This window comes from Saimiri boliviensis, chromosome 2, assembly GCF_048565385.1.
Source record: "Saimiri boliviensis isolate mSaiBol1 chromosome 2, mSaiBol1.pri, whole genome shotgun sequence".
Taxonomy (NCBI): Eukaryota; Metazoa; Chordata; class Mammalia; order Primates; family Cebidae; genus Saimiri; species Saimiri boliviensis.
The window spans coordinates 141560820-141588213 of record NC_133450.1 but is presented as its reverse complement, the minus strand read 5'-3'; the positions used below and the strand labels follow the sequence as shown (position 1 = coordinate 141588213).

The window sequence follows — 27394 nt, the reverse complement described above, 5'->3', positions numbered from 1 at the left end:
CTGCGGCGGGCGGGCCCGGCCTGGGGAGAGGCACGGGAAAGTGCGGGTTCCGGAGGCACGTGTCCACCCCGCCCCGGGCCGACCCCGCGGACGCGGCGTCTGGTGCGTGGGCGCTGGGTTGGGGGTGAGGGTGTGGTGGCGGCTGGGGACGGAGGTGGGTGGGTGGGCCGTGGGGGCTGGGGTCAGGATCTACTTTACTACGCGTGACTTATTTCCCCCATCCCCCCAAATATGGGCTCGAAGAACGGGAGTGCGCCCAGGAGTCCGCTGGGCCTCGCGCCAGGCCCCGAACCCAGGGTGCCCCAGGCCCTCCCCGAGCACCGTGCGCAAAGACCCGGCCCCAGGGCCAGCAGGGCCAGCGCCGAGGCCGCCCAGTGCGGCTGCAGGGCAGAGGCCGAGAGGCACGCGTCCCGGCGTCCAGAGGAGCCGTGAGGGCTGTTAAGCGAAGGAGTGGAATGACCACTTTTTCTTTTAGAGGCAAGAGTCTCGCCCTGTCACCCAGGCTGGAGTGCAGCGGCGCGACCTCGTCTCTGCAGCCTCCGCCTCCCGGGTTCAAGCGACTCTCTTGTCTCAGTCTCCCGAGTAGCTGGGATTCCATACGCGCGCCACTACGCCCAGCTACTTTTCGTATTTTTGGTACAGACGGGGTTTCACCATGTCGGTCAGGCTGGTCTCGAACTTCTGACCTCTCAGGTGATCGGCCCGCCTCGACCTCCCAAAGTGCTAGGATTACAGGCGTGAGCCACCGCGGGCCCGGCCAGAATGACCACTTTTTAGGAACTCTTCCCTGCCGCGCGGAAACCGGAGGGAGCTGGGCGCAGTGCAGAGATGAGGTCAGGAGCCGGAGTGGGAGTGGAATGAGTGGACGCAGGCGGTGCAGAGGGGTGGGACTGGAAGGACTCCTCAGATGGGAGGGCGCGGCGAGGGCGGCAGCGGGCTAAGAAGTTCGGCCAGGGCCAGTGCCAGGGAGCTGGAGGTGGGCTTGCAGGCCTTCATGGGGCACGCTGTGGGCCTGGACGTGAAGGATGGACTGGAGCCCTAGACAGGGCTTGGAGGGCTGGCCAGGAGTTCTAGGATGAGCTTGCTTGCTCTGGCAGAGGCGGGGCCGAGGAGAGTCCTGGCACCCACTGCAGTGCCTGCTGATGGAATGAGTTCATCTGTGTTTCAGTGATTGACTTTATTTGGCAGAAAGGGGATCCCCGGAAATCTGGGTGTTCTGCTAAGCTGGGGGCATAGTGGGTGGCCGAGGGCTCTGCCTGCACTCAGGGGTCTGTCCTGCACTCTAGGTCCAGGTCACCGCCCCTGCGCCGCCTGAGGCTCTGCCATGGCCCAGCAGAGAGCCCTGCCCCAGAGCAAGGAGACACTGCTGCAGTCTTACAACAAGCGGCTGAAGGATGACATCAAGTCCGTCATGGACAACTTCACCGAGATCATCAAGACCGCCAAGGTGGGCCGGGGGAATGGGGGTCACAAAGGGAAGCAGGGTCTGGGGAGGGGTGCAGACAGGAGAGGCCAGGGACTGAGCAGTGTGAGTGAATGGTGTTCCAGGCAGGAAACACCGAGCGCACAGGGCGCGGGCCAGCAGCAGATAAGTCAACCAAGTAACAGCACATCCTGCGAAGCAGTGCGGGGGACTCTTGCTGGACTGCCGGGGCCCCGCGTCCATGTGGGTTTGGACATTTCACTTTTTAGTGCCTCAGTTTCTCCTGCATGGTGGGGTCCTGCATTGTTGCGTTTACCTGTGTTAAACAATTACCTCGGGGCTTGGCACAGAGCCAGTGAACAGGAGACAGGCAGGCCCCTGGGGCAGCACTGGGCCTGCAAGCCTGCTGATGGCTGCAGCTGCACCAGATTGGGCTGTATCCCTTCTGGCTGTGCAGGCCTGGCAGGCTCAGTAAGCAGTGATGTCAGCCTGGAAGCCAGCATGTACTTTGTGCTCGTCATGTGTCAAGCCACGTTGTGCGGCTGTCAGTGCCCGTTCCACTGAATCTTCATGGGGACTCAGAGGTGGCCACCATTGTCCTCTCCATTTTAGGAGGAAACCCAGGCCTCAGAGACTTAGTGACTTGCCCAAGCTCACTCGGCTAATAGCTGGCTGAGCCAGATTTGAACCCACGAAGTGTGGCTCTTAACTACTGAGGGTACCTGACACCCACCCTGAGCTGAGCCCTCGAAAGGCCCACTGGAAATCCCCGTTCAGGTTAGCCGAATGCACTGGCTGGGCTCCTGGTCCCTCTGTTCACTGTCGGAGACTCCTTGACTGCACCGGGTGTCCCAGCCTCGCCTGCCCACCTATTAACCAGGGGTGGCAGGCCAGGCTTCTGTGAGAATGTCGTGGGCTAATGGTGGTCAAATGTGTGACACAGTGCTGGCACTTGGGAAGTGATCAGGAAATGGTCGCTGAAAGAAAGAATACATCGTCCCTTCACTCATCCATCTAACGGTTTACCAAATACCAAGCAAGTGAGGACAGTTCCTACCAAACAGAGCTCCCACGGCCCAGAAAGACCCGACCCAGCTAAGACCCCCACCCTGCACCGAGCATGGCAAGCGGCGAGGGTCGGCCTCCGTCTGTCATGAGCAGGGCGCCTGTTGTCTCCCACGGCCAGAACAAGAGAGGGTGGAATTGAACTATCCAGGGGTTTGGCGGCCAGCGCTCAGGTCTGTAGAAGGCACCACAGACAGGTCGTGGCCAGTGTGGGCATCCAGGGCAGAGATGACAGTTACCATCAGCTGGGCCGGGCCGAGCCAGGGCTGGGACACCGTGGCTGGGTGGATTCTAGGTTTTCTCGTTTGCCCCCAGATTGAGGACGAGACGCAGGTGTCACGGGCCACTCAAGGTGAACAGGACAATTACGAGATGCACGTGCGCGCCGCCAACATCGTGAGTGGCCAGGGTGGGAGGGCACCGCCCAGGCTCCAGGAGCATCAGTCCCTGCTGGGGTTTCCTGGTGGAGGGTCGGGGGCTCTGGGGCCGGTCTGCTCTTCCCCCGAGAAGGAGCAGAAGGAGGCGAATGTAGAGATGCTTTAAAGAATGAGGTGGGGGCAAATCATTTCCCAGGAGACGGTCCGCACGTGGGGCACCTGGAGGAAGGTTGGCAGAGAGCCAGCCATGCCGTCCTGTGGCTGTGCAGGTGCCAGGAAGAGGGCAGCCCTGCCTGCTAACTCACGAGCTCCTAAGGTGAGCTGGGAGTGAAAAGGCAGACAGCCAGACGGAACCGTAGGCACCAGTGGATTCCCTCGGACCGCAGGAGAAACACAGCCAGCAGATACTCCTGCAGCCTCACGTCCGAGGCAGCAAATGCGTGGGAAAAGGTTCCCCAGGAGCCCTGCCCTGCTGGCGGCTGTGATACCCCTACCCGGGGCAGGAGGCAAGAGGGACTGCAGTTTTATCTGTGGGGTTTGCGTTCTTGCTGAGCGGAGTGTGCACCTGCGTCATTGGGCTGGAGGCCGGTCCTGCGAGAGTGGAAGCCAGAGGCTGATGGGAGGGGAGGGCCTGCCTCCGGAACTGCCATCCCAGTTTTCTCACTTCTCACAAGTGAACCTGTGGAGGTCAGGGATAGAGTCCCACTTTGCAGTGAAGCAGAGGCTCCCAGAGAGGCCATCACTTGCCCAGCATCAGCCACCTGCGGCAGGGCCGCCGTCCCCCCTCACCCTGTGCCCGCCCTGGTTCTGATGGCCACAGGTCCGAGCCGGTGAGTCCCTGATGAAGCTGGTGTCCGACCTCAAGCAGTTCCTGATCCTCAACGACTTCCCCTCCGTGAACGAGGCCATCGACCAGCGCAACCAGCAGCTGCGCGCGCTGCAGGAGGAGTGCGACCGGAAGCTCATCACGCTGCGGGACGAGATCTCCATTGACCTCTACGAGCTGGAGGAGGAGTATTACTCGTCCAGGTACAAATAGTGCTGGACACCCCGTGCAGAGTGGGAGCCTGCCTACCTGGGCCTGGCCCGCAGGCAAGGCCGGCCTGACTCTCAAGGGCCTTCTGCTTTTTCAAATCCTTGCTGCTCTTGGCAGTGGAGCCGTGCCTGGGTTTCAGAGCAGAGCTCCTGGCCAGAGCGTTTCATCGACAGACGGTTCACCAGCATCTGCCGGGGCCCTGGGCCTTTCCCACAGTGCAGTGTGATGAAAGCCGCAGGACTCACGCCAGTGGGACAGGCCGAGTCTGGAGAAGGGAGGGCCTGGCCGGCATCCCCTGCAGGGTCTTCCTGAGAGCCTCCCTCCTCGGGCAGTGCCTCTGGGCCAGCGCTGCGCCTGTTAGCGTCTGAATCCATATTCAGAGATTTTGGCCAAGGCTGGGCCAGCCCCTCCTGGGCACTGGAGTCCACGCCTATGTCCAGGGCTTCAGGGATGCAATTCCATGGGGATGTCACCAAACCCCAGTGTGGAGGCAGGGACAGTCATGGGACTGGGGGGGACGAAGCCCAGGCAGGGAATGGCCTTGAAAGCTGTTGGAGTTCCAATTTCTGACACACTCAGCCTTATCCACAGAGCTGGAGCCAGCCTACGTGCCAGGCCCATGCCGGGCCCCAGGGATGCAAAAGGGTCAAAAGCCATCATCTGGACCCTCTTGGGGCCGCGTTAAGAAGCCGGAAACCTGAAACCTTTTGAGCTGGCAGGGTCTGAGAAATCAGAGTCCACAGGTTTTTACCTAGGGGGAATCTTAGGCTGAGACAGGGAGGCCGTCCTCTCTGCCCCCATTAGCTCAGAAACTCGAGATTCAGTCCAGCAGACGCAGAGTCCGTGTCCGTCTTGTGCCCGCCGCTGGACAAAACTTTCCTTCCTGGTGGGGGACTGAAAATGCCCCTTTCTGCCCAGTGGCCACGCTGGGAGCCACAGACGTCTAGAGCCAGCGTGGCTGGGGCTTGGTTTCCCTGCCCTGCGCTCGGTGGCGCTGCCCCGCTGCAGCAGTTCTAGAGTTTTCCAGGGCGCCGGGGGGAGAATCTTTGGTCCCCAGTACTGTTAACTCAGCAGACCGGAGACAGCAGTTCCTACACAGCAGGGTGGCCGAGAGGGGTCCTGGGGTGTGTCAGACCCTTCCGGTGTCTCCTTCCACAACTGTTTGCTTTGTCTCTTGGGGCAGCCACTATCCCGAGGGCCCCTGGACAGAGCAGCTGTCAGGCCGAAATACAGCCTGCCTTGCCCTGGGGTGGGGAGGGAGGGGACCTGCCCACAGCCCTGCAGCAGAGTAGGGTGCACACCCAGGACAGATGTGCCAGGCTTCCCACGCCCTCCCCAACAGTCCCTCGGCTTCATCCAGAGGGGCTTCCAGGCCGGCCTGTGTCCCCTCCCGCAGGCATCCTGTCCACACCAGCGCCCCCGGTGCCTCACGCAGCTCCTGTGGCAGAGGCAGCTGCCCCTCCTCTGTAAATCGCCTTTAAGCAGCCAGGGCTGGGAAGAGTTTCCTCGGTCCCTGCCTGCTGGTGCCCCAAAGGGCGCTGCGCCCCCGCCCCGCCCCGCATGTGCCCCCCCTCCGCACCCGCCTGCCCACTCTCCGCTGGTTATTTCTCTTTCTGGCTCTGCCTCTCCTCCTCCGCTCTCCTCCGGATGCTGCTCTGTGCCCAGGACGGTTCTGAGACTGAACAAGGGCAGGAGCAAGGGAGGCAGGACGTGGGAAAGCCAGGGCCCCTGCCTGCAGGTTAGAAGGAGGGGGGCGTGGACCATCACAGCTGCGGGCACGGGAAGGGCTAGCTGTGCCCTTCACCTGCATCCTGGCCGCCCTGAGGATTCCCCATGTTAGAGGTGGGGACGTCTGAGGGACGCAACCTGGCTGACAGAGCTACAGGGAAGTGCCAGGGCCTGTGTTCTCAACTTCGCCCCCTTCAGGCTGTGTCAGACAGGGACAGACTCAGAAAGAAGACAGAGTTCACCCTCAGAGCTCTCTGCAGTGTAGTGAGCCTGGTTTCTGCAGTCAGGGAGGAGGGAGGGCCGCCAGGCTGACAGCTTCTTGCAAGAGGAGGGGCCCAGCACCAGCTGGGAGGCAGGGGTTAGGACAGGCCCATGTGGAGGCTGGACAGGAAGAGCCTGCTGAGGTCACACAGCTGTTGGTGGCTGGGCCAGGGTGGCTTCTTCCTTTAAGGATGCTAGGGTGGCTCTCACCACCGGCCCCTCTCTCTGCCAGGCCTGCCGACTCGGGCCAGCTGGAGCAGGAGTAGAAAAAGGGAAAGGCAGGGCTGGGTGTGGTCGCGTTTTCTTAACTCTGCTTCTGTCTTGCTTTCCCCTCCCCTGGCTTTCCTCTCTGCCTGCTCCTGTCTCCCTGGGGTTTCTGGTGGTGGAAAAGCTCAAGCCTTTGCGAAGCTAATGACCTGCCTCTGTGCGAAGCTTACGGGAGGCTGGACCTCGACACAGACTCTGCTGATGGCCTCTCGGCCCCTCTGCTGGCGTCCCCGGAGCCCAGTGCTGGCCCCCTGCAGGCGGCAGCCCCTGCCCATTCCCATGCCGGCGGCCCGGGCCCCACTGAGCATGCCTGAGCCTCTGGGGCCACCCCTCATTGTTAGGAACAGAACCAGAGGTCGCCCTCTGGATGCTGCCACAGCCTCGCTTCTTTCAGCCTAGGTTCCCATTTGGGGACTTCAGGACACCAGAGCCTCTGGGACTTCCTTGCGAAGCTCGGTAGCCCAGGGCCGGTCCAGCCAGGACGGTTGGGAAAGTGGTTTCCTAGCCATTTCTGAACAGCCCATCATTCCCTGAGTCATCATCTCTTTTTGCTGTCTTTCTGGCCGGCCAGGTAGAAGAAGGTTTTCAACATAGGTCTGTCCTGCTGGGGACCTCAGCAGTGGGGCAGGAGGGTGCCTGATATGGGGGAGCCCCAACTCGAGCCTGTTAGAGTTGGGAGGGGCTCCGAGCAGACGGTGTTGGGCAGGCCGGGTTTCCTGTGCGGAGCCCCACCTGCTGCTGCTTGCCCTGAGCTGCACATGTTCGCGCCCTGGCTGAGTGTTACGGCAGGGCCGTATGAGAGGGGTTGCCCCGACATATGGAAGCTACGTGCGACTCATTCCTAACTCTGCCTCTGTAATGAGACTTGATTAAAACACCGCCACCCTTTTGCATTGCTCCTCTTTCTTCCTCCTTCCTCGTGAGTCCAGAACCACGCTCAGTCTCCCAGCAGCTGTCCGAGCAGCAGCTCCTCAGCTCTGCCAGGACAGCCTGGCCCGAGGTCACCCTCTCCCCACCGGCACCTAGTAGGTCCCCAGTATTCAGTGAATGGACCTGCCGCATCATGCCACATCCAGGCACCAGTGCCTGTGATGGCATCTCATCCTCACTGCAACCCGAGCCGGTGCTCCTGGTGCCAGCATTTCAGAGAGGAGAGAATATGGACTTAGAAGGGATGAGGTGTACCTGTGGCCACAGAGATAGGAAGTGAAGTGGCAGAACCCTCATGGAACTCTAGATCCGGTGTCTCTTGGTGCCAGGCTCACCTTAGAAATGCAGAAATCACAGCACTGGGCAGGAAGTGTGGGGGGGCACACCTGCCCCTAACTCCTGCACCCCCCAGTTCCTCCACTACCATCCCTGTGCTTCATCTTCTCACGGGGGAGACCATCATCTTCCCCGATGTATGGATGAGGTGACAGCCCAGGGATGTCCTTGTGGACAGGCAAGGACACAGCTGACCCGTCACCACCTGGACCAGAGGACCCCGCAGCCAAGCAGAAGGCACCAGACGGACAGGAGCCTGAGGCCCAGCCCCAACTCTGGGCCTGGCTTCTGGGGTGTCCTAGGGAAGTTGCTCCCCCTCTGAGGGAGAATTTCCCCATTGAGAAGTCTGGTGATCTCTTCCTGCACTGTTTTAGTTGTGGAAATGCCTTGTACTTAAACACTAAGGAGCAAAAAGATTACAACCAGATGGAAGCATATACGAAGGGAAGGCCCGGAAGGAGCAGGCCAGACTTTGGTGGGATCCCACTTGTCCTGTTTCTGAAAACCTGAGCGATAAGACCTTCTGCCATGAGCTTTTTCTGCTTGGCCAGTACCGTCATTCCCATGTGAAAATAAAGTTGTTTTTCTCCCTTCTTAAAGCCAAGCCGCTCTCCTGACCCTTTTCCTCTCCAGCTCGTGGCCCTTGGGAGCAGAGCTCCACGGGGAAGCAGCTGACATGTCTATCTGCAGTTCTCTCAAGCCTACGTCAGACAGGTTTTGTGTCCACGACTCGAGCAAAACTACACCTATTAGGGTCACCAGCGGCCTCGACGTTGCTAAGCCCTGGCCAGTCCCCAGTCTATGCTACTCTTTTAGCCCAAGCTTTTTCTTTTTCTTTTTTTTTTTTTTTTTGAGACGGAGTTTCGCTCTTGTTACCCAGGCTGGAGTGCAATGGCGCGATCTCGGCTCACCGCAACCTCCGCCTCCTGGGTTCAGGCAATTCTCCTGCCTCAGCCTCCTGAGTAGCTGGGATTACAGGCACGCACCACCATGCCCAGCTATTTTTTTTTGTATTTTTAGTAGAGACGGGGTTTCACCATGTTGACCAAGATGGTCTCGATCTCTTGACCTCATGATCCACCCGCCTCGGCCTCCCAAAGTGCTGGGATTACAGGCTTGAGCCACCGCGCCCGGCTACAATTTGTTTTTTTCTTGAGACAGTTTCGTTCTTGTTACCCAGGCTGGAGTGCAATGGCGCGATCTTGGCTCACCGCAACCTCCGCCTCCTGGGTTCAGGCAATTCTCCTGCCTCAGCCTCCTGAGTAGCTGGGATTACACGCACGCGCCACCATGCCCAGCTAATTTTTTGTATTTTTAGTAGAGACGGGGTTTCACCATGTTGAGAAGGATGGTCTCGATCTCTTGACCTCGTGATCCACCCGCCTCGGCCTCCCAAAGTGCTGGGATTACAGGCGTGAGCCAATGCGCCTGGCCCCAAAACCATTTTTTAACTGGCCTCATGGAAGAAGTTAGGGAAAGGAAGTTTAGTTCTCACTGTTTCTAATATACATATATTAGCAGCCACCTTTTCAATTGTAATTTAAGACTTCCAAGTTCTCCCTTCACCAACAGGGTTGCCCTGGAAGGGGCTCTGGGTCCTTAACGAGCCTGTAATTTTCCTGTGCAGGAATTGGGGTATGGGGGGTCCCAAGCCTCAGGCCATGACTTCTCTTTTCTCCTGCCCCAGGTGAGTTCTTATAAAGGCCTGGTCCTGTGATAAAAATAGTGGTGTGTAGTAATATTTTTCTGAGCAAAACATTGCCCAGGGTCTTCCTTGAACAGGCTGGCTCCCTCCCAGCCAACCCTTCTCCCTTTCCCCTGGGGCTTTCCCGGCCGCTCCCCTCACCTGACGATCCCACGCTCGCCCGGCTTATCAGTTACCTATAGGGCAGACACTGGCCGAGAACACCTGTGTGTGACACACGGCTTGTGTCCGGTGGGACTGAACCTAAGGCCTGCCACGTGTCAGGCGTTCAGTCCGCGTCCGCCGGAGACCTGAGGCCCCTTAAGGAATGAATGAATATACTGGCGGTCATTCATTTATTTCGCCCCTACTGCAGCGCGCCTGCTGTGCCAGGGGTGGGGGTGAGGGGGGCGCAGGGACACGTGAGGGGCCCAGGAGGTGGAGCCCCCGAGGCCGGAAATCGGGATCTCGGGCTGTAGCGACTCCGGGCGGAGGTCGGCTGCCCTCGGCCCACAATGCTGTGCGCCCGCCCCGCGCGCCGCTTCCGGAGGAGCCAGGCCTGACTAATCGAGCGCGCGGGCTGGCGGCTCGGCGCTCGTCTGGCGGCGCCTGCACGTGCGGTGGTTTCCGGCGGGGGTGGGGAGGGTGGCCGCCGCCGCCGCGGGGACGGTGTGAGTCGCGGACTGCCCGGACCTCCGCGATGGCCTCGCTGCTCGCCAAGGACGCCTACCTGCAGAGCCTGGCCAGGAAGATCTGCGCCCGGCCGGGCCCGCAGCCGCAGGCGCGCACGCGGGGTAATGCGCAGGGCCGGGACTCGGGGGGCTGCGAAGGGGGGACGCGGCCGCGGTCCGTGTAGTCGGGTCTGTGAAGTACTAGAAAAAAATCTCCGTGACATGTGAAACTACCGCCATTTTCTTTCTTTTTTTTTTTTTTCTTTTTTTGAGACAGAATCTCGCTCTGCCGCCCAGGCTGGAGTGTAGTGGCGCGATCTGGGCTCATTGCAGCCTCCGACTCCCGGGTTCAAGCAATTCTGCCTCAGCCTCCCGAGTAGCCGGGAATACAGGCGCACTCCACCACGCCTGGCTGATTTTTGTATTTTTAGTGGAGACGGGGTTTCGCCTTGTTGCCCAGGCTGGTCTTGAACTTCTGGACTCGAGTGATCCGCCCCCCTCGACCTCCGCTCAGTGTCTCTGGCCCCTAGTCCTGATCCTCTTTCTGCCTCCTACTGGGATCAAGGCCTTGGTGAGCCTTTCTTGCCTGTTGAATGTGCCACAGGGTTGTGACAGCGACTCTTTCGCATTTTACATTTTAGCTGGCAAAACTCAAGGCCCAGAAACTGCAGGGCCCCCGAAAAAGAAAAGGAAGAAAACACAAAAGAAATTCCGGGAGCGAGAAGAAAAGGCTGCCGAGCGCAAGGCCAAGTCCTTGGGGGAGAAGTCGCCCGCAGCCTCTGGGGCCAGGAAGCCTGAGGCCGACCAAGGGGAAGCAGTTTCAGCTTCCAGCTCAGCACAGACCCCCGCAGGTGAGAGGCTTCAGGCCGTGTTGGTTCTGTGCAGGGCAGGGCTGGCTTGGGCTTGGTCCCCTCTGCTCTTAAAAAATAAAAAAAAAAAAAAAGCAGCCTGAGGCCCACAGGGATAGCAGGAGATTTCCCCAAGAGAAGCTCACAGGCGCACTAGCGTGGATGGGACCGAAGGAACTGTATGGTGTTCCAAGCCACATGGCGAGCAGAATGGCAGGGGGTGACGTTGTGTCTCTCTGAGCACCTGGAGCAGCTTGGCTTGAAGAGCTGCACTGCCCTCGGGTCTCTGCAGGGGTGTCGTGAGAGCCAACTTGTTCAGGGGCCCAGGCTGCAGAATTTGGAGGAGGTGTTTGGCTTGTGCCCTAGGAAGTGTTTTCTCCGCACATTGACCTACCTGGAGAGGCGCTCAGTTTCCTATCCTGGAGGATGCTGTAGGAACCAGTCCAGGTGGAAGCGGTGGCGTAGAATTTACGGGAATTGTCCTGCAGATCCATGAGTGGCCGCAGTGGGACAGGGGTGCTGGGCCCTAGGGAGGGAAGGAAGGGCGAGAGAGCGCCCCCTGCAGTCCTGGCTCCTTCCCTGCAGGTGGCCCGGCCACACAGCCTGAGTCTCTGTTTGCCCTGGATGTTCTGCGACAGCGACTGCATGAGAAGATCCAGGAGGCCCGGGGCCAGGTAGGCGGGCAGGCGTGCTGGAGCGCTGTCTCTGCCCTGCCTGTGTTCTCCCTGGGGTCGGCTGTCAGCAGGAGCTGCAGCCCTGTTCTCCCTCTGCAGTGACCCTGCCTGGGCCCCACAGCTGGGCCCGGGGAGAGCAGTTGCTCGTTTCTTGGAGAACCTCAGTCCCTAGCGTCATCAGCCTCCTTCCTTCTGGGAGGCTACCTTTGCTGAGCACGACACTGCGATGGGCCCCTCCCGTGTCTGTTTCTCTGCATGCCGCGATAGTCCTGTGAGTTGAGAGGGACCTGAGCTGAGTGGCCAGGCACACGGAGTGCCAGTGCAGCTCTTTGTGCTGAATGGTGGTGCCCGCCGTACCCACCCTTTCCCTGGGGCCCTTCCTTAAAGCCTCGTGCTGTGTGGGGACAGTCCCCACTTCTCTCCTCTGCCATCCCGAGGTGCGGTGTGTGGTTCCCGAGAGGCTCGCGGCCCCCATTCTCGTAGCGCAGGTCTCCTTCAGGCTGGTGTAGTGCTCTTGTTGGCCTGGGGAGGAGAAAGGCCACTGGGGAGAGCTTCGTTTGGGAAGCTCATGAGCAGAGCGGGTAGGAGTCGGGACAGGTGCCTGGGTGTTCAGTCCCCAACTCCCAGAGTTCTAGGCAGTGGTCTCGACCCTCCTCATCCATAAAACGCTGTGTGACAGGTGAAACCATGTTCGTAACGTATCCCGGCACTTGATAACTGCCTGGGAATTGGCAGCTGTGATTCTTTTTTTTTTTTTTTTTTTTTTTTTTTTTTTGTATTTTTAGTAGAGACGGGGTTTCACCATGTTGACCAGGATGGTCTCGATCTCTCGACCTCGTGATCCACCCGCCTCGGCCTCCCAAAGTGCTGGGATTACAGGCTTGAGCCACCACGCCCGGCCGTTGGCAGCTGTGATTCTTAATTTTGGGGGTCCCTTCTCCCTTTTGGGGTCATTTGCATTTTGGGGAGCACCATTCCCGCTGTGGAACTCTGAACTCAGTGGGCCCCTTGTTCGGCGTGAGGATTTCCTCACCTGTCTTCCAGCCCTGATTCTTGTCGACCATGGGCCAGGCTTGGGGACCCCGGGGTCCAGAGAACTTTGATGAGCCAGCGCCTGTTTCCCACAGGGCAGTGCCGCGGAGCTGTCCCCTGCTGCCCTGGAGAAAAGGCAGCGGAGAAAGCAGGAACGGGACCGGAAGAAGAGGAAGCGAAAGGAGCTGCGGGCGAAAGAGAAGGCCAGGAAGGCCGAGGAGGCCGCGGAGGCCCAGGAGCCCGTGGAGCCGGTTCCGGAGGGGGCCGTCGGGGCGCCTCGGGAGCCGGCGGGGCTGATCTTCAATAAGGTGAGTGGAAGCCCGGGCCCCGGGTGGCCGGGTCCGCCTCGGGCCTCAGCCTTGCCCTTTGTTAGCTTCGTGACCTCCCCACAGACCCCATGACGTCTGTAAGGTGGCGACAGGGACAGCGCAGGGCCCATGGGGTGCGGGGCTGGCGAGAGCTGCCGTCGTGTCGCCTTCCCAGGTGGAGGTGCGTGAAGACGAGCCGGCCAGCAGGGCGCAGCGCAGGAAGGAGAAGAGGCGGAGGGTGAAGGGGAACCTCGCGCCGCTGACCGGGAGGAACTACCGGCAGCTGCTGGAGCGCCTGCGGGCGCGGCAGAGCCGGCTGGACGAGCTGCGCGGCCAGGACGAGGGGAAGGCGCGGGAGCTGGAGGCCAAGATGAAGTGGACCAGCCTCCTGTACAAGGCGGAGGGCGTGAAGGTCCGGGACGACGAGCGCCTGCTGCAGGAGGCCCTGAAGCGCAAGGAGAAGCGCAGGGCGCAGCGGCGGCGCCGGTGGGAGAAGCGCACGGCTGGCGTGGTGGAGAAGATGCGGCAGCGCCAGGACCGGCGGCGGCAGAACCTGCGCAGGAAGAAGGCGGCCCGCGCCGAGCAACGCCTGCTCAAGGCCCGCAGGAAGGGCCGCATCCTGCCGCAGGACCTGGAGCGCGCGGGCCTGGCCTGAGCCTTTCCCGCCTGGGAGGCTCCCGGGGACCCTCTGAGTCCTTCATGGTGGCCCCTCCGTGTGAAGGGGACAGAGTCGTGCTCTGCTGAGTTGTGGGGATGTTTCAGCGTCATCCTTGAAAATGGGGCCCGGGGCCTTCAGACCCAGGGAAAGGGGGAGCCAGACTGGGGCCCGGTCTTTCCCGGGCCTGAAGGCTTCCCCGAAGTTTGCAGGGTCAGGGAGGAGGGGTGGTGGGGGTGGGCAGTCGATGCCTCTTCTCCCCTGCCTGTGTTCGCAGGAGCCACAGCACGGAAGAGGGTGGCCTCTATTGCCAGGCCACCTTAGCTCACAGCTCACAAGGACGGCCCTGAGGTGGAGCGTATGGGCACCTGGCACTCGGGAGTGGCAGGAGCATGTCCCGGCATGGGGCATCCTGGGGCAGAACGCCATGGCTCCTGCCCCCCTCTCTTGGCTTCTGCCTGTGGGGGTCTCATTCCTTTCTCTTCTTCACTGCTCAGAATTGAGAGGGAGGCAGGGAGCTGTACCTTCCCAGAGTCCATGCATGTGAGTTGGGCCACGTGCATTGGCCAAAGGAAAAAAGAAAGAATGAAACTAGAGAGCGTGAGGCAAATGGAAGATAGTGTGATGGAAGAATTAAAGCCAAAGCTACAGGCAGTCGGATGAATGCAGGCTGAATCAGCTCAGGTGAATTTCAGTGGTATATGGATGATAAAGCTGTAAATAAAATTCTTTGGTCTCCGGTTATGAGACAAAGATTGTAACCGAAAGGGAGCTGCGTGTCTGTTATGAGACAGTAGACTGAGATGGAAAAGCACTGAAAGATCAAACGTCAGATGCGTGTGAGCTTCATCTAAGGGACAGACACAACAGGATCTGAAAAGAAGTCTTAAGATATTTCAAGGAATCAGTATCATCATCTGGCCATATCCCATTGTCATTAAACAAGTTTCGAGGTAGACCAGGTGCGGTGGGTCACACCTGTAATCCCAGCACTTTGGGAGGCCGAGGTGGGTGGATCACCTGAAGTCGAGGGTTCAAGACCAGCCTGACCAACATAGAGAAACTCCATCTCTACTAAAAATACAAAAATTAGCCAGGCATGGTGGCACAATCCTGTAATCCCAGCTACTCGGGAGGCTGGGACAGGAGAATTGCTTGAATCTGGGAGGCAGAGGGTGTAGTGAGCCAAGATCATGCCACTGCACTCCAGCCCAGGCAACAAGAGTGAAACTCCATCTCAAAAACAACTTATTTTAATTTTTAGAATTTCATAGTTGGAATTTTTAAAACAGACTTGTAAGTTACCTCTATGAGGTAAAGAATGCCTAATGGATGTTAGAAATATTTGGGACTAAAAGATAATGAAAATACTGTATATTAACATTTGTGAAGCATGGCCTGGTGTGGTGGCTCACGCCTGTAATCCCAGCACTTTACAGGGTGGAGGTGGGTGGATCACTTGAGGTCAGGAGTTGGAGATCAGCCTGGCCAACATGGCGAACCCTCATCTCTCCTAAAAATACCAATATTAGCGTCTGCCTTCCTTCTCTGTCCCGTTCACCATCGTGGCGAGTGCTTTACTCCGTTTCTCGCCATGTCTTCTCATAAGACTTTCCAGATTCAGCGATTCCTGGCCAACAAGCAAAAGCAAAATCGTCCCATTTCCCAGTGGATTCGGATGAAAACTGGTAATAAAATCAGGTACAACTCCAAAAGGAGATGCTGGAGAAGAACCAAGCTTGGTCTGTAAGAAATTACACATGCGTTGGCATGCTGACGCTGCCTGGAGGTCACAACCGTGTTACCAAATCAAGCTGACAAATGTCACCGCTATCTGGAGAAGTTTGAACAGTTTCTGTATCTGTTATGAGGGCATTAGTACAACCCACAGTGCTTCCATTATTCATGTTGAAAAAAAAAAAAAAAAAGGTTTCGGTTGCCTGGGCTCAGTAATAAATATGTGAGACCTTTCACTTCTGAAGAAAAAACAAAAGAATACAAATATTAGCCGGGTGTGGTGGCACGTGCCTGTCCTGTAGTCCCAGCTACTGGGGAGGCTGATGCAGGAGAATTGCTTGAACCTGGGAGGTGGAGGTTGCAGTGAGCCGAGATTGCGCCACTGCGCTCCAGCCTGGATGACAGTGAGACTCTGTCTCAAAAAGAAGACATTTGTGGAACAGAGCCAAACCTGCCCAAAAAACAACTCGTGTTCCCTAAATGCATGTGCGTCTACAGGTAGACAAATAGTGCCGTTCACACACGTGTGCTGCATGTCTCTATATTTTTATTTTAAGACGAGTCTCACTCTGTCGCCAGTCTGCAGTGCAGTGGTGCAATTTCGGCTCACTGCAACCTCCACCTCCCGAGTTCAAGCGGTTCTCCTGCCTCAGCCTCCAGAGCAGCTGGGACTACAGGCGTGCATAACCACGCCCAGCTTATTTGTGTATTTTTAGTAGAGACAGGGTTTCACCATGTTGGCCAGGATGGTCTCAATTTCTTGACCTTGTGATCTGCCTGCCTCGGCCTCCCAAAGTGCTGGGATTACAGGTGTGAGCCACCACGCTTGGCATGTGTGTCCGTATTTTTGAGGGCCAAAGATAAACTAAGTGTGCTACTTAACAACTCAAAGTAAATGGAAGAAAAATCTCCAAAACTGACTAACAGAAAGCCTGAGTTGTAATCACTGATGAAATGGAGTCAATAGTTAATGTTCCCCTCAACAGTTTTACAGGGAAGTTCCATGAAACGGAACAGGTAATTCCAGACTTAGACAAATTCTAACAGAGAAGTCAGAGAACACTTCATAAATTTAACTTTGATAGCAAAACTAGAAAAGAAGAAAAACTAGGTAAGGGGAAGGAACTTACAAACCAAATACCGATGTCATGATTTTAAACGATAATAATAAACCAAGTTTAGCAGAGTGCCACACTGGATTTAATTCGTAATTGCAAAGCGGTTTCAACGCCAGAGTATCTACGAGTGTAATTCACATTAGTAGAGGAGTAAAACCCATGTGACCATCTCAGTGGTTGCAGAACACGCACTCAGGAAGTCGCCCAACAGACATTTATAATAAGAATTCCTCCCGGCCGGGCACGGTGGCTCAAGCCTGTAATCCCAGCACTTTGGGAGGCCGAGGCGGGTGGATCACGAGGTCGAGAGTTCGAGACCATCCTGGTCGACATGGTGAAACCCCGTCTCTACTAAAAATACAAAAAATCAGCTGGGCATGGTGGCGTGTGCCTGTAATCCCAGCTGCTCAGGAGGCTGAGGCAGGAGAATTGCCTGAACCCAGGAGGCGGAGGTTGCGGTGAGCCGAGATCACGCCATTGCACTCCAGCCTGGGTAACAAGAGCGAAACTCCGTCTCAAAAAAAAAAAAAAAAAAAAAAAAAAAAAAAAAAAAAAGAATTCTTAGCAAGCTGGGAATTCAGGGGAATTTTTTAATCTGACGAGGGGATTTGGAGCCAGATACGGGACCCACCTTGAAACCACATTCTTGGTCAGGCAAATGTAGATGTGTTTGAGGGAAAGATGCCCACATGCAGTCCCAAGAGGTGAGGTCATCATAGTGAACTAAGGGGCCAGTGAGGGTCTGGAGAAGACCATGGGGGAACGACCATCAACTGGCCATGGAGACCGAGAGGAGGGTGGGGGTGGGGGTGGGTGGGTGGATGATCTCATCCTGAGCAGAGACAGGACAGCTGGGTGGGCCAGTGAGGGCTGCAGGTGGAGGAAGCTGAGAGCACAGCAATCTTTTAGTGCCACTGGATGTCTGTGCAAGGCACCTGTGCCAGCCAGGGAGGTTGAGAGCGAGGCTCGGTGGGGACTGGCACACTGGCTGGGAGAGTGGATGCAGTCATTCAGCAATGGGTAGCATGGGCCGTCGCTGTCCCGGGTGAGTTTCGGGAGGGAATGAGACCCGGTCCTACCGCTCAAGGAACTCAGTCTCATAGTCGTCCTGCAAAATGGCCAGGGGACAGCTCAGGGTGCAGGGCCCTGAAGTCACATAGAAAGTTGTGAATGTTGCCGGTACCAGCAAGGAGTCACTTATGTCAAACTCTAATAAAACGGAGGTGATGAAGCAGCCCTCATGTACCCGTTGCTGTAACAGGACTTAGCGCAAGACATTTCTACAGACAGGCCAATAGCAGGACTTAGCACAAAACATCCTACAGACAGGCCAATAGCAGGACTTAAGACATTTGTACAAACAGACCAAGAACGGGACTCTGCACAAGACTGTGTCTGCAGACAGACCGATGGCAGGACTCGGCACAAGACGTGTCTGCAGACAGACCGATGGCAGGACTCAGCACAAACCATCCTCACAGTTGCATTATTCCAGATAAGATGCTATGCCCAAATAAATCCCATTTATTTTAGAGAGTCTGTCTCTGGATTTCTTTGTAGGTTGACAGTGTCATTTAGGATTCAGCACAGTGAACAAAGACGGGAAGGGCAATCCCCCGGCAGAAGACCAGAGGCAAGAGGGACAGTCAGGCATTTCCAAGGTCTAAAAAGTTGAGTGATACCTGACAAATTTTGTTATGTTGTGTTTTCATTCAGTTCAAAATACTTTCTTATTTCCCTTTGATTTATTCTTTGACTCATGAGTTATTTGGAGGTGTGTTATTTAGCTTCCAAATATTTGGGCATTTTCCAGAGATCTTTCTGTTACTGATTTCTAGTTGAATTCCACTGGGGTCACAGAACATATTTTGTGTAACCTGAGTCCTTGCCTGGGGCATGGTGGCTCACACCTGTACTCCCAACAATGGGAAGCTGAAGCAGGAAGATCACTTGAGCCAGGGCAATGCAGCAGGACCCTGTCTCTACAGAAAAATTACCCTGGAGTGGTTTAGAGTCCCAGCTACTGGGAAAGCTGAAGTGGGAGGATCACTTGAGCCCAGGAGGTTGAGGCTGCAGTAAGCCATGTTCCTGCCACTGCACTCCAGCCTGGACAACAGAGTAAGACCCTGTATCAAAAACACACAAAAAAGAGAAAACCACTTGAATCCTTTTGAAGTTAACGGGGTTTGTTTCATAGCCCTGACTATGATCTCTCTTGGTAAATGTTGTGTGTGTGCTTGAGGAGAATGTATTCTGCTCTTGTGGGGTCAAGTGTTTTAGGTCCAGTGTATTTCAATTCCATATCCTTGCCAATTTTCTAACTACCCATCCTGCCAATTATTGCACTTCATCAAAAATTAAAAATTAAGAAAACAAAAAGATAAAAAGGCTCACAATGGGAGAAAATATTTGTAAAACATACAGTGTAATAAAGGACTTGTGGCCAGGCACGGTGGTTCATGCCTGTAATCCCAGCACTTTGGGAGGCTGAGGCAGGCGGATCACTTGAGGTCAGGAGTTCAAGACTAGAGGCCAACATGTTGAAACCCCATTTCTACTAAAAATACAAAAATTAGCCAGGCATGGTGGCACATGCCTGTAATCCCAGCTACTTGGGCGGCTGAGACAGGAGAATCGTTTGAACCTGGAAGACAGAGGTTGCAGTGAGCTGAGATGTCGCCACTGCACTCCACCCAGCCTGGACAACAGAGTGAGACTCCCTCTCAAATAAATAAATAAATGGCATCCAGGTGTGGTGGCTCATGCCTATAATCCCAGCACTTCGGAGGCCAAGGTGGGCAGTCACCTGAGGTTGGGTGTTCAAGACCAGCCTGACCAATATGGAGAAACCCATCTCTACTAAAATACAAAAACAGCCGGGTGTGGTGGCATATGCCTGTAATCCCAGCTACTTGGGACATTGAGGCAAGAGAATCACTTGAACGCGGGAGGTGGAGATTGCAGTGAGCCGAGATTGCGCCATAGCACTCCAGCCTGGGCAACAATAGCGAAACTCTGTCAGATAAGCAAACAAATAAATAAATAAATGGGCGAAACCGTTTTGGAGGTTCGTTTGTTTTTGCATAACGATGTTCAGTCCTCCAGCACCAGTTGCTGAAAAGACCATCTCCGCAGATTGCCTTTACACCGTTATCTGAAATCGATTGGCCATGGGTCTGTGTAGGTCTCTTTCTAAACTGTGTGTTCTGTTCCCCTGATCCTTTCAGCAGTGCCACACTGTCACTGTAGCTCTATAGGAAGTGTTGCAATCAGGTAGCATGAGTCTTCCAACTTTGTTCTGTTCGACAGTGTTTTATTTCACATTTACTACACGTAGTGACTACTTGATCTACATTCTTTGCTTTTTAAAAATGTAGCTCTTCTGGTTTTTAGGAAGGCCGGATGTTTTCGGTCTGGTGGTTACCTACTGTTCATACTTCCTATTCATGCTGTGGCCCTTCTGCAGCTCAGCGTGGACGGCTTCTCCAGGGTCAGCCAGAAGCAGCGGGGTCACAGCGTAAGCCGGGGCTTCCTGGCTATGAGGCCTGTCCCTCCAGCCACTGAGCGGCCCTGCTTACCCCACGAGAATTCGGAGAAGATAGTGGAGGACTTACCGGGGAAGGTGAGCATCAACCTTGACCCCGAACAATGGGAAAATTGGGATGGCAGGAAAGGGCATTCAAGAAAGGAAGAATTGGCTGGGCGTGGTGGCTCACACCTGCAATCCCAGCACTTTGAGAGGCTGAGGCAGGCAGATCACTTGAGGTTGGGTGTTGAGGAACATTGTTTACCCTGCCCCCAGGGTTCCCTTGTGGAAGATACTTTTAGTTTGTGATTAGTGGTAGGTGGGTAACAGCTGCCTACTTGGTATATTATTGAGTTATGTGTATATGTAGAACACCTGTGTATTAATGAGAATCACCTCTCCAAGAGTAAATAAATATGTGGCTGAAAATCCGATCAGGACCTTTAGTCTGGAGAGCTGTCAGCCCCGCAGGCTCTCAGGCTGTTGGTCCCCAGGATCCATCCACTGTGTTGTGCTATCTGAGTGTCTGCCTCTCAAATACCTTCGGCCCGCCTGGGTGGGAGTCTTCTGACTGAGCTGGTTCTCGGTAAGTGGCACCCAAGTGTGGGGACTCAAACCCAGGATGAAGAGTTGCCAGAGCAACGGAGAAAGGAGAGGCTAAGCTGAAGGTATCCTGAGTACATTTGGAAAGAATCCCCGGGGCAAATTGAGGAGCTCGGAAGGAATCCTGGGAATGTTTGAAAAACTCCCCCAGGTGAGTTAGGGGGAGCCCAGGGAACCCGGGGGAGACTCCCGGGTGAGTTAGGGAGAACCTGGGTTTAGGCCGAGAATGCTAGAGAAAAAGTCTCCCGGGGTTAGCTGGGGGAGCTCGGGATTAGCCCGAGAACCTTTGAAAAGATCTCCCAGGGTGGCAGCTGGGGGAGCTCGGTCATATTGGGGTAACATGGGACAAAATCAAGTGCACACGGGGCTTATTTGGTCTCTTTGGGCTTTGATGTGTTTTGCGCTGGAGCTGTTTCAGACCCGATGAGAAGGAAGATGATTCGGGAGAGGAGGAGTGTGATAAAGTATGTAAAGAAATTACAGAGCAAAAAAGATGAAAAGCCAAATGAGGAAAAGGTGTGCCCGTCAGCTCCCCCTCCCAGTGTCTTGCTGAGGGATGGCAGGTACTCGCGATATTTCTACCTCTGCTTCTGGTGGCGTTTCTATTCCTAGAGCTACGGTAACCACTTCATGCGTTTGTATTCCCAGAGTTACAGTAAGTGGTTTCGCCCAAGCCAGAATTCAGCAAGTGAGAAAGGAGGAAGATTTGGAGGCAGGGCAATTTCCCGCTGTTGTACACCCTCAAGATCAGCAAGGGCAAGGACGGGTTGCTTTTGAACCCCTTCCCTTCAAACAGCTGAAGGAGTTTAAAGAGGCCATCAGTCAGCATGGGCCTGATCCATTTGTGCTTGGACTATTAAAGAACGTAGCTATTTCTGACCGTAGCTTATTTCTTGATTCCAATAGATGTGATTTTGGGTAGCTGGTTGGGGGCCTTTCTCAGGCTCTGATCCAAACCGGGGCCTATCCAGTAGGACCTAGTCCCTCATCCCTATGCAATGCTCCTTCCCTGCCACAGCTGGGAGCGCAGCAGTAGATTTGTGCAGCTCTCAAAGGGTAATCATTTTACCAGGAGAGCCACCGCAAAAAATTATCTCCAGGAGTTTGAGCCCTTTACCCCCAGAACTGCGGGCTGGCTTCTAGGAAGACGTAGTCTCACTGCTCAAGGAGATGGAGTTCACACAGGAGTTACTGATGCGGACTTTACAGGGGAAACTTAAAACTGTAGTCTCTACTTTCTTCCCTGCAGTGCTGAGCCTGGGGAAGCATCGCGCAGCTTTTAGTTAAACCACGTGACAAAACCGGAAAAAGTGACACTACAGGAACGACAGGGCTTGGAGGTACAAACAAATGAGACAGCAGCATATTCGGTAAGTCAAACTACAGGTAAACATCCTACGTGTGAGATGACGAGTCAAGGAAAGAAATTTACCGGGTTGGTAGACACCGGAGCAGATGTTTCTATGATTTCTTTCCAACATTGGCCACTTTCTTGGCCCCTGGAAAATACTCAAAGTGCTTGGAGTAGGGCAGACCTCTGAAGTGTATCAAAGTAGTGGCATTTTAACCTGGCAAGGGCATGAGGGACAGCTTGGACCTACTCAGCCTATTGTGATGCAAATCCTTGATAACTTGTGGAGGAAGAGATTTGTTACAGCAGTGGGGAGCTGAGGTTTTCACACTTGAACAATCATAGCCCCCAGACCACCAAATGATGCAGGACAAGGGCTATGTGCCTGGGATGGGATTGGAAGAAAATTTGCAGAGCCCAAGGGAAACTTCAGAAATTACAGGACAAAATTCTTGCCAGGATTTAGGATGTTCTTTTTGATGGCAGCCATTGTGAAGCCTCCAGAGCCTATTGTTTCGAAATGGATGACAAACCTATATGGATAGAGCCATGGCAGCTGACCAAAGAAAAACTGGAGGCTTTAGAAAACGTGGTTACTGAACAACACCTGAATGAACAATCCAGCGAAGAAACTAAGGCAATTGATCTGGTGGTGAGATCTACTGCAAAGAATCGGGAAAGAGGTAATGTAATAACCTGGGGAGAGGCTTTGCTTGTGTTTCTGCAGATCCACATCAACAACCGCTGTGGGTACCATCCAGACGTGTAAAGCCGCACTAGGAGCCAGATGAAGAAAATAGACTTGCAGAGGAACCCCCAATTGCAGAGATGACGAGACTAACATCAAGGGCTCGTACTGTTCCCACAGAGAAAGCGCCGGACGTCACCACCGACTTGGGGTCAAACTAAAGCTTTCACAAATAGCAGAGGAAAACCCGAAGAAAGCAGGACAGCTTTTGGTAGTGATGGTGATGGCTATCACGATTAAAGTGAGTGTTTCCGGAGTTGGGATAGAAGTAAAAGTTTCACACATTGGGCATATACTCTTTCCTTCCTTTAATGATCTCTGGTCTTAGTATTCTCTGTAATTTAGAAAATAAAGTAACAATGTTTTGGCCATCAAAACTTGCATGCAAATAAAAGAACGGTCCCTAAGTTAAAAACGTGAACCTGGAGAGATTGTGTTGTGGTAGAGGCTGAGGTGCTGCGCAAGAATTCTTACGTGATTATTATTGGTCCCCTAAGGGGACACTTAGCATCGACTGTACCAATGAGTCCTCTTGTAGTAACGTGGAATTCAGATGGCGGATAAAAAACTACAATTGAGAACTTACACATACCGTCATTAACAACTCTCTTGTTTGGAGAGATGGGGAACTAGTAGGACCGTGACCAAAAATAGTATGGCCAACGTTAAGAGCTGAATAAAAAGGAACTTTGAAAAATACCTATGGCCCTAAAGCTGATAAGTCTGGGAAGGACAATATAACAGGGAATCAGGCCCCAATTCTTATTCATTAGAAGTTCCTAAGTAAACTCGTTAGATTGAGAGCTGTGTTAAACCCCCCAAAACTTTTGGTGGTGGCAGAGTCATAAATTAGTAAGTCTAAAAGGTGTGAGACTGAACATAATTGGGAGAGAATAAAACAGCACCTGGAAAGGCCTTTAGATGGCAAGCAAGGAGGATGCCCCTTTTCAGCAGGAGGTAGTTACAGAAGAACAGCCTCCGGCCTATTTCCCAAAAGATTTCTGGGTCCCAACTCCTTAAGAAATGTAAGAGTAGGTAGTCAGGTTCCGGGGTGCTTGAGGAAGCTACTGATGGATTAACAGCCCTAAAATTGAGATGAAAACACTTGGAGCACGTGTGATTGCTGCTGTGATGATGTTACTAGTCTGCTATTGTGTGGTTTGCAAGTATGGATCCAGAAGCGTCCGAGAAATGGTCCACCAAGCTAGAGCTGTGTTGCTTACCTAGCTTTGAAATGGGGAGATACTGAGGAACACTGTTCCCCCGCCCCAGGGTTCCCTTGCGGAAGATCTTTTCGTTTGTAACTAGTGGTAGGGGGGTAACAGCTGCCTACTTGGTAGATTCTTGAGCTATGTGTCTATGTAGAACACCTGTGTATTACTGAGAATCACCTGCCAAAGAGTAAATACACGGATGAAAATCTGCTCGGGACCTTCAGTCTGGAGAGCTGTCAGCCCGACAGGCTTTCGGGCTGTTGGTCCCCAGGATACATCCGCTCTGTTCTTTCTGGGTGTCTGCCTCTCAAATACCTTCGGCCCGCCTGGGTGGGAGTCTCATGACTCAGCCGGTAGTCGGGAGTTTGAAAGCAGCCTGGCCATCATGGTGAAACCCCGTATCTACTAAAGATACAAATATTAGCTGGACGTGGTGGCGGGTGCATGTAATCCCAGCTACTTGGGACGCTGAGGCAAGAGAATTGCTTGAAGCTGGGAGGTGGCCTCCCAAGGTGAGCCGGAGGGATTACAGGTGTGGGCCACTTCTCCCGGCCAGCAACTGTCTCTTAAATGAATGACTGCCTGTGTGGTCAATGATGATGCCATCATGAGCAACGATGTGACACATCTGAGGTCCCAGATGCTGCCCTTTGACCCTGATCCCACTGCAGAGCCTGTGTCTGCCATGGATTTACTTATGAAACAGGGTCTCTGTCACCCGGGCTGGAATGCAGTGGCACAGTGTTGGCTCACTGCAACCTCAGCGTCCCACACCCAAGTGATTCTCCTGCCTCCGCCTCTGGAGTAGCTTGGACTACAGATGCATGCCACAATGCCTGGCTAACTTCTGTATTTTTAGCAGATACAGGGTTTCACCATGTTGTCCAGGCTAGTCTTGAACTGGCCTAAAGTGATCAGCCCACCTTAGCCTCACAGAGTGCTGGGATTCCAGGCACGAGCCACCACACCCGGCCTAAAGCTCCCTTCTGAGGGACATAATAGTTTAAAATTGTTGTCTTCTTGATTAGTTTATCCCTTATTGTGAGATGATCCTCTTGAATACTCTTTGCTCTGAAATCTACTTTCAGTGATTTCACTGAAAATGGCGCCACTGGTAAACCAAACACCCGCGGCCAAGGAGTCCACACAGGAGCCTCGCTGCACTGGCTGCGGATGCTCCGGTTTCTGCCCCACTTGCCCGGGGATGTGGGGGCTCCCTGTACCTAGTAGTGTTACCTGAAAGGAGTCCCAATCCCGACCCCGGGACAGGGTTCTTGGATCTCAACTGAGTATATTTATGATTATTTCTTGATTATATACTAAACAAGGGGTGGATTGTTCGAGAGTTTCCCAAGAAAGGGGAGGGGATTTCCCTTAACTGGGCCCCTCTCTGTTTTAGACAAAGAGTCTAACTTCTGGACATTGCCATGGTATTTATAAACTGTCATGGCGCACGTGGGAATGTCTTTCAGCAGCTAAAGCATTAGAATTACCGCATAATGAGCAGTGTGGAGGACTGGAAATCACCTTTGTTGCCATCTGGGTTTCGGTGGGTTTCTTCACTGCATTCTGTTTTATCAAAGGGGTGTCGGTGACTTGTATCTTGTGATACCAATCCTGCCAACCTCCTGTCTTACCCTGTGACTAAGAATGCCTAACATCCTGAGGATGCAGCCCTGTAAGTCTCAGCCTCCTGTGACCCAGCCCCTATTCAACATGGAGTCACTCTAGTTCAATTGCCTCTGACAGTGATGATCTATCCTTCCCTGGGGCTCAGCCTTCACCCACTGAGGGGCCGTGGATGGGAAAATGTGTTTGGTTGGTGGAGATAACAGCTGATTTTCCCAGCCCCTGTGATCCAGAGGCTCCTTCAAGACACTGGGGCTGGAGAGGAGTGGGGGTCTATATAGGGGTGGGCAAGAGAGGCTGACGATGGCCTCTTTTTCAAGAGGGGAGAGGCACGCTTGCCAGGAAGAGGCTGAGTGCAGGAGAGAGCAGCGGGACTGATGTTTGAGGCAAGGTTCCCGTGGAGGGAGGAGGGAAGAAGCTGGGGGTGATGCCTGGAGGCCAAGGTGGCACCACTGGGCCTTTCCCCAGCTCCTGGGGGGAGCCCAGGATGGGCCCAGGTGAGCAGGAGGGAAGGAAGGTCCGGCGTGGGAGTGCAGGGTGGGTGCTGGTTTGGGGTGAGGACCTGGGGAAGCAGGCTAGGTTAGGAAACGCCCACGCTGAAAGTGAAACCGCCTTTGCAAAAATTCTATCAATGAGAAAAACCGAGTGAGTGAGCTGAGCTAACACACCCCCGGCTTTCCTTTCCCTTAATGATTGCCGGGCTTTTGGGCTGAGCTAACTTTTGAGAGACATTTAGTTCATAGTTTAAGTAACAGGCCTCCCCCGACACTCTGCTGCCTGCGTAAAGCTAATGACAAGCCATGAGGCTAGAGGGAGGAGCCAAGGTGTGGACCCCTCTCACAAAATACGCCATTTCCCCAACGTCGATTGGCCTTGGAGACGTATTTCTGGGTTTTTTGCATGTCTGATACCCATGATTCTACCTGGACCCACCAGTCTCGCTCCTGTGGTGCCCCCTAAGAAGCAGGAGGACAGCTTTGAGCACCTATGAGTTCATGTCTGCCCCAACCAATCGCCTGTTACCTGGCCACCCCAACCCCCTAAGCTGCCTTGAAAAACCCCTGCCTGTTGGGTACTAGCCCCAACCCCGTTCATGGGTGTCCCAAGCCCTGGTGGTGACGAGGGATTGAGAAAGGAAATAAAGACAAAGACACAGAAATAGAGTGAAAGTGTGGGTCCAGGGGACCAAAGTAAAGTGCGAGGGCCACGTTCGCCTGAGTTCTGGTGTCTGCAGGTTTTTATTAGGGGCAATTACTGGTGAATTGAGGGGTGGAAAGCAGCGGGGGGTTTAAAAGGGGAGGCCTTGAAACTACTGTGGGGCAAGATAGCCGGGGGAGAAGCATGCATGATTACAATACACAACACAGCTGGTGTTTCTAAGAGACGCTCACGCAGTACACCAGTTTTACCGCTGGTCATTAATGCGCAGCCGCAGCGGACACGGCGGGTGGGGGTGCCACCAGGTCTGACCACACACAGTGCGTCAAGGGGCTTATGTCTCCCGAGCACTGTGGACACGGGGCAGCCATGTTACCCCGTATTCTGAGAACGCAGGCAGAGCGGCAGGTGTTCCCCTATCTCCACCCGAAAGGCCTTCCTGCCTTGCCAGCTCCCGTCTGCAAAGACCCTCCTGGATCCTGTGAGCAGGGGTCGCTGACATTTCCTGGGTGCTTACACAAGCCCCCTTTATGTAACCGGGCATAGACCCCATGTTGGAAAGGAGTTCCTGGGACCAAGGCGGTGTTTTCCTGCCCCGCGATCACACCCAGGATGTGCCATGCTTAATACGGCCTCCCGTTACCGCTTCTGCTCCTGCTTTTGCAAGCTACAGGCTGTTCCCTTTCGTGCTGTGTTTTTCATTCACTATTATTTCAGGGTATAAACCTCAGTGTACCGCGAACTCTATAATAAGCAAAATCAAACTGACATTTGTTTAATCAGTAACAGTAGAGACAGCGTATGTCTGCCCCTGGTCATCTGGGCCCACACCTACCTATGAGCCTTGGATGAGATGATTTGAGTTCAAACTCTCTCCTCCATGTGGCGTGGCCAGCCTCCTGTCTATTCAACGCTTTCTTTACTGGAATGCTGTGGTCTTTATTTTGGGGGGGCAGGAAGAACCCCTTGGGTGGTTATCAAAAGGCAGGATGAAATCCCTTTGAAATAAGCAGTA

General features: G+C 54.6%; 2 protein-coding genes across 12 annotated transcripts; both read left to right on the top strand.

Moving 5' to 3' along the window:
- Positions 1 to 3: 3 nt before the first annotated feature.
- Positions 4 to 8027, top strand: LOC101053490 (mediator of RNA polymerase II transcription subunit 22). Of its 3 annotated transcripts, XM_039461336.2 has the most exons (6): positions 4 to 102; positions 694 to 833; positions 1287 to 1447; positions 2804 to 2884; positions 3686 to 3894; positions 6282 to 8027. In XM_039461336.2, exons 3-6 carry the CDS (start codon positions 1325 to 1327, stop codon positions 6469 to 6471), a joined length of 603 nt encoding a protein of 200 aa, XP_039317270.1. In that variant the 5' UTR covers positions 4 to 102; positions 694 to 833; positions 1287 to 1324; the 3' UTR covers positions 6472 to 8027. The 3 variants fall into 3 exon arrangements, with proteins under 3 accessions (XP_039317270.1, XP_039317269.1, XP_039317272.1); XM_039461335.2 differs by lacking the exon at positions 694 to 833; XM_039461338.2 differs by lacking the exons at positions 694 to 833; positions 2804 to 2884.
- Positions 8028 to 9736: 1709 nt separating this feature from the next.
- LOC120360689 (surfeit locus protein 6-like) lies at positions 9737 to 26493 on the top strand. Of its 9 annotated transcripts, none has more exons than XR_012516496.1 (6): positions 9737 to 9901; positions 10420 to 10629; positions 11212 to 11300; positions 12428 to 12640; positions 19617 to 20430; positions 21529 to 26493. XR_012516496.1 is itself a non-coding variant. In XM_074394554.1 (5 exons), the coding sequence occupies exons 1-5, from the start codon at positions 9808 to 9810 to the stop codon at positions 19983 to 19985; spliced, it is 975 nt and encodes a 324-aa protein (XP_074250655.1). In that variant the 5' UTR covers positions 9737 to 9807; the 3' UTR covers positions 19986 to 26493. The 9 variants fall into 9 exon arrangements, 2 of the variants coding, with proteins under 2 accessions (XP_074250655.1, XP_039317267.1); XR_012516493.1 differs by having other exon boundaries at positions 20698 to 26493; XR_012516492.1 differs by having other exon boundaries at positions 20689 to 26493.
- Positions 26494 to 27394: the final 901 nt, after the last annotated feature.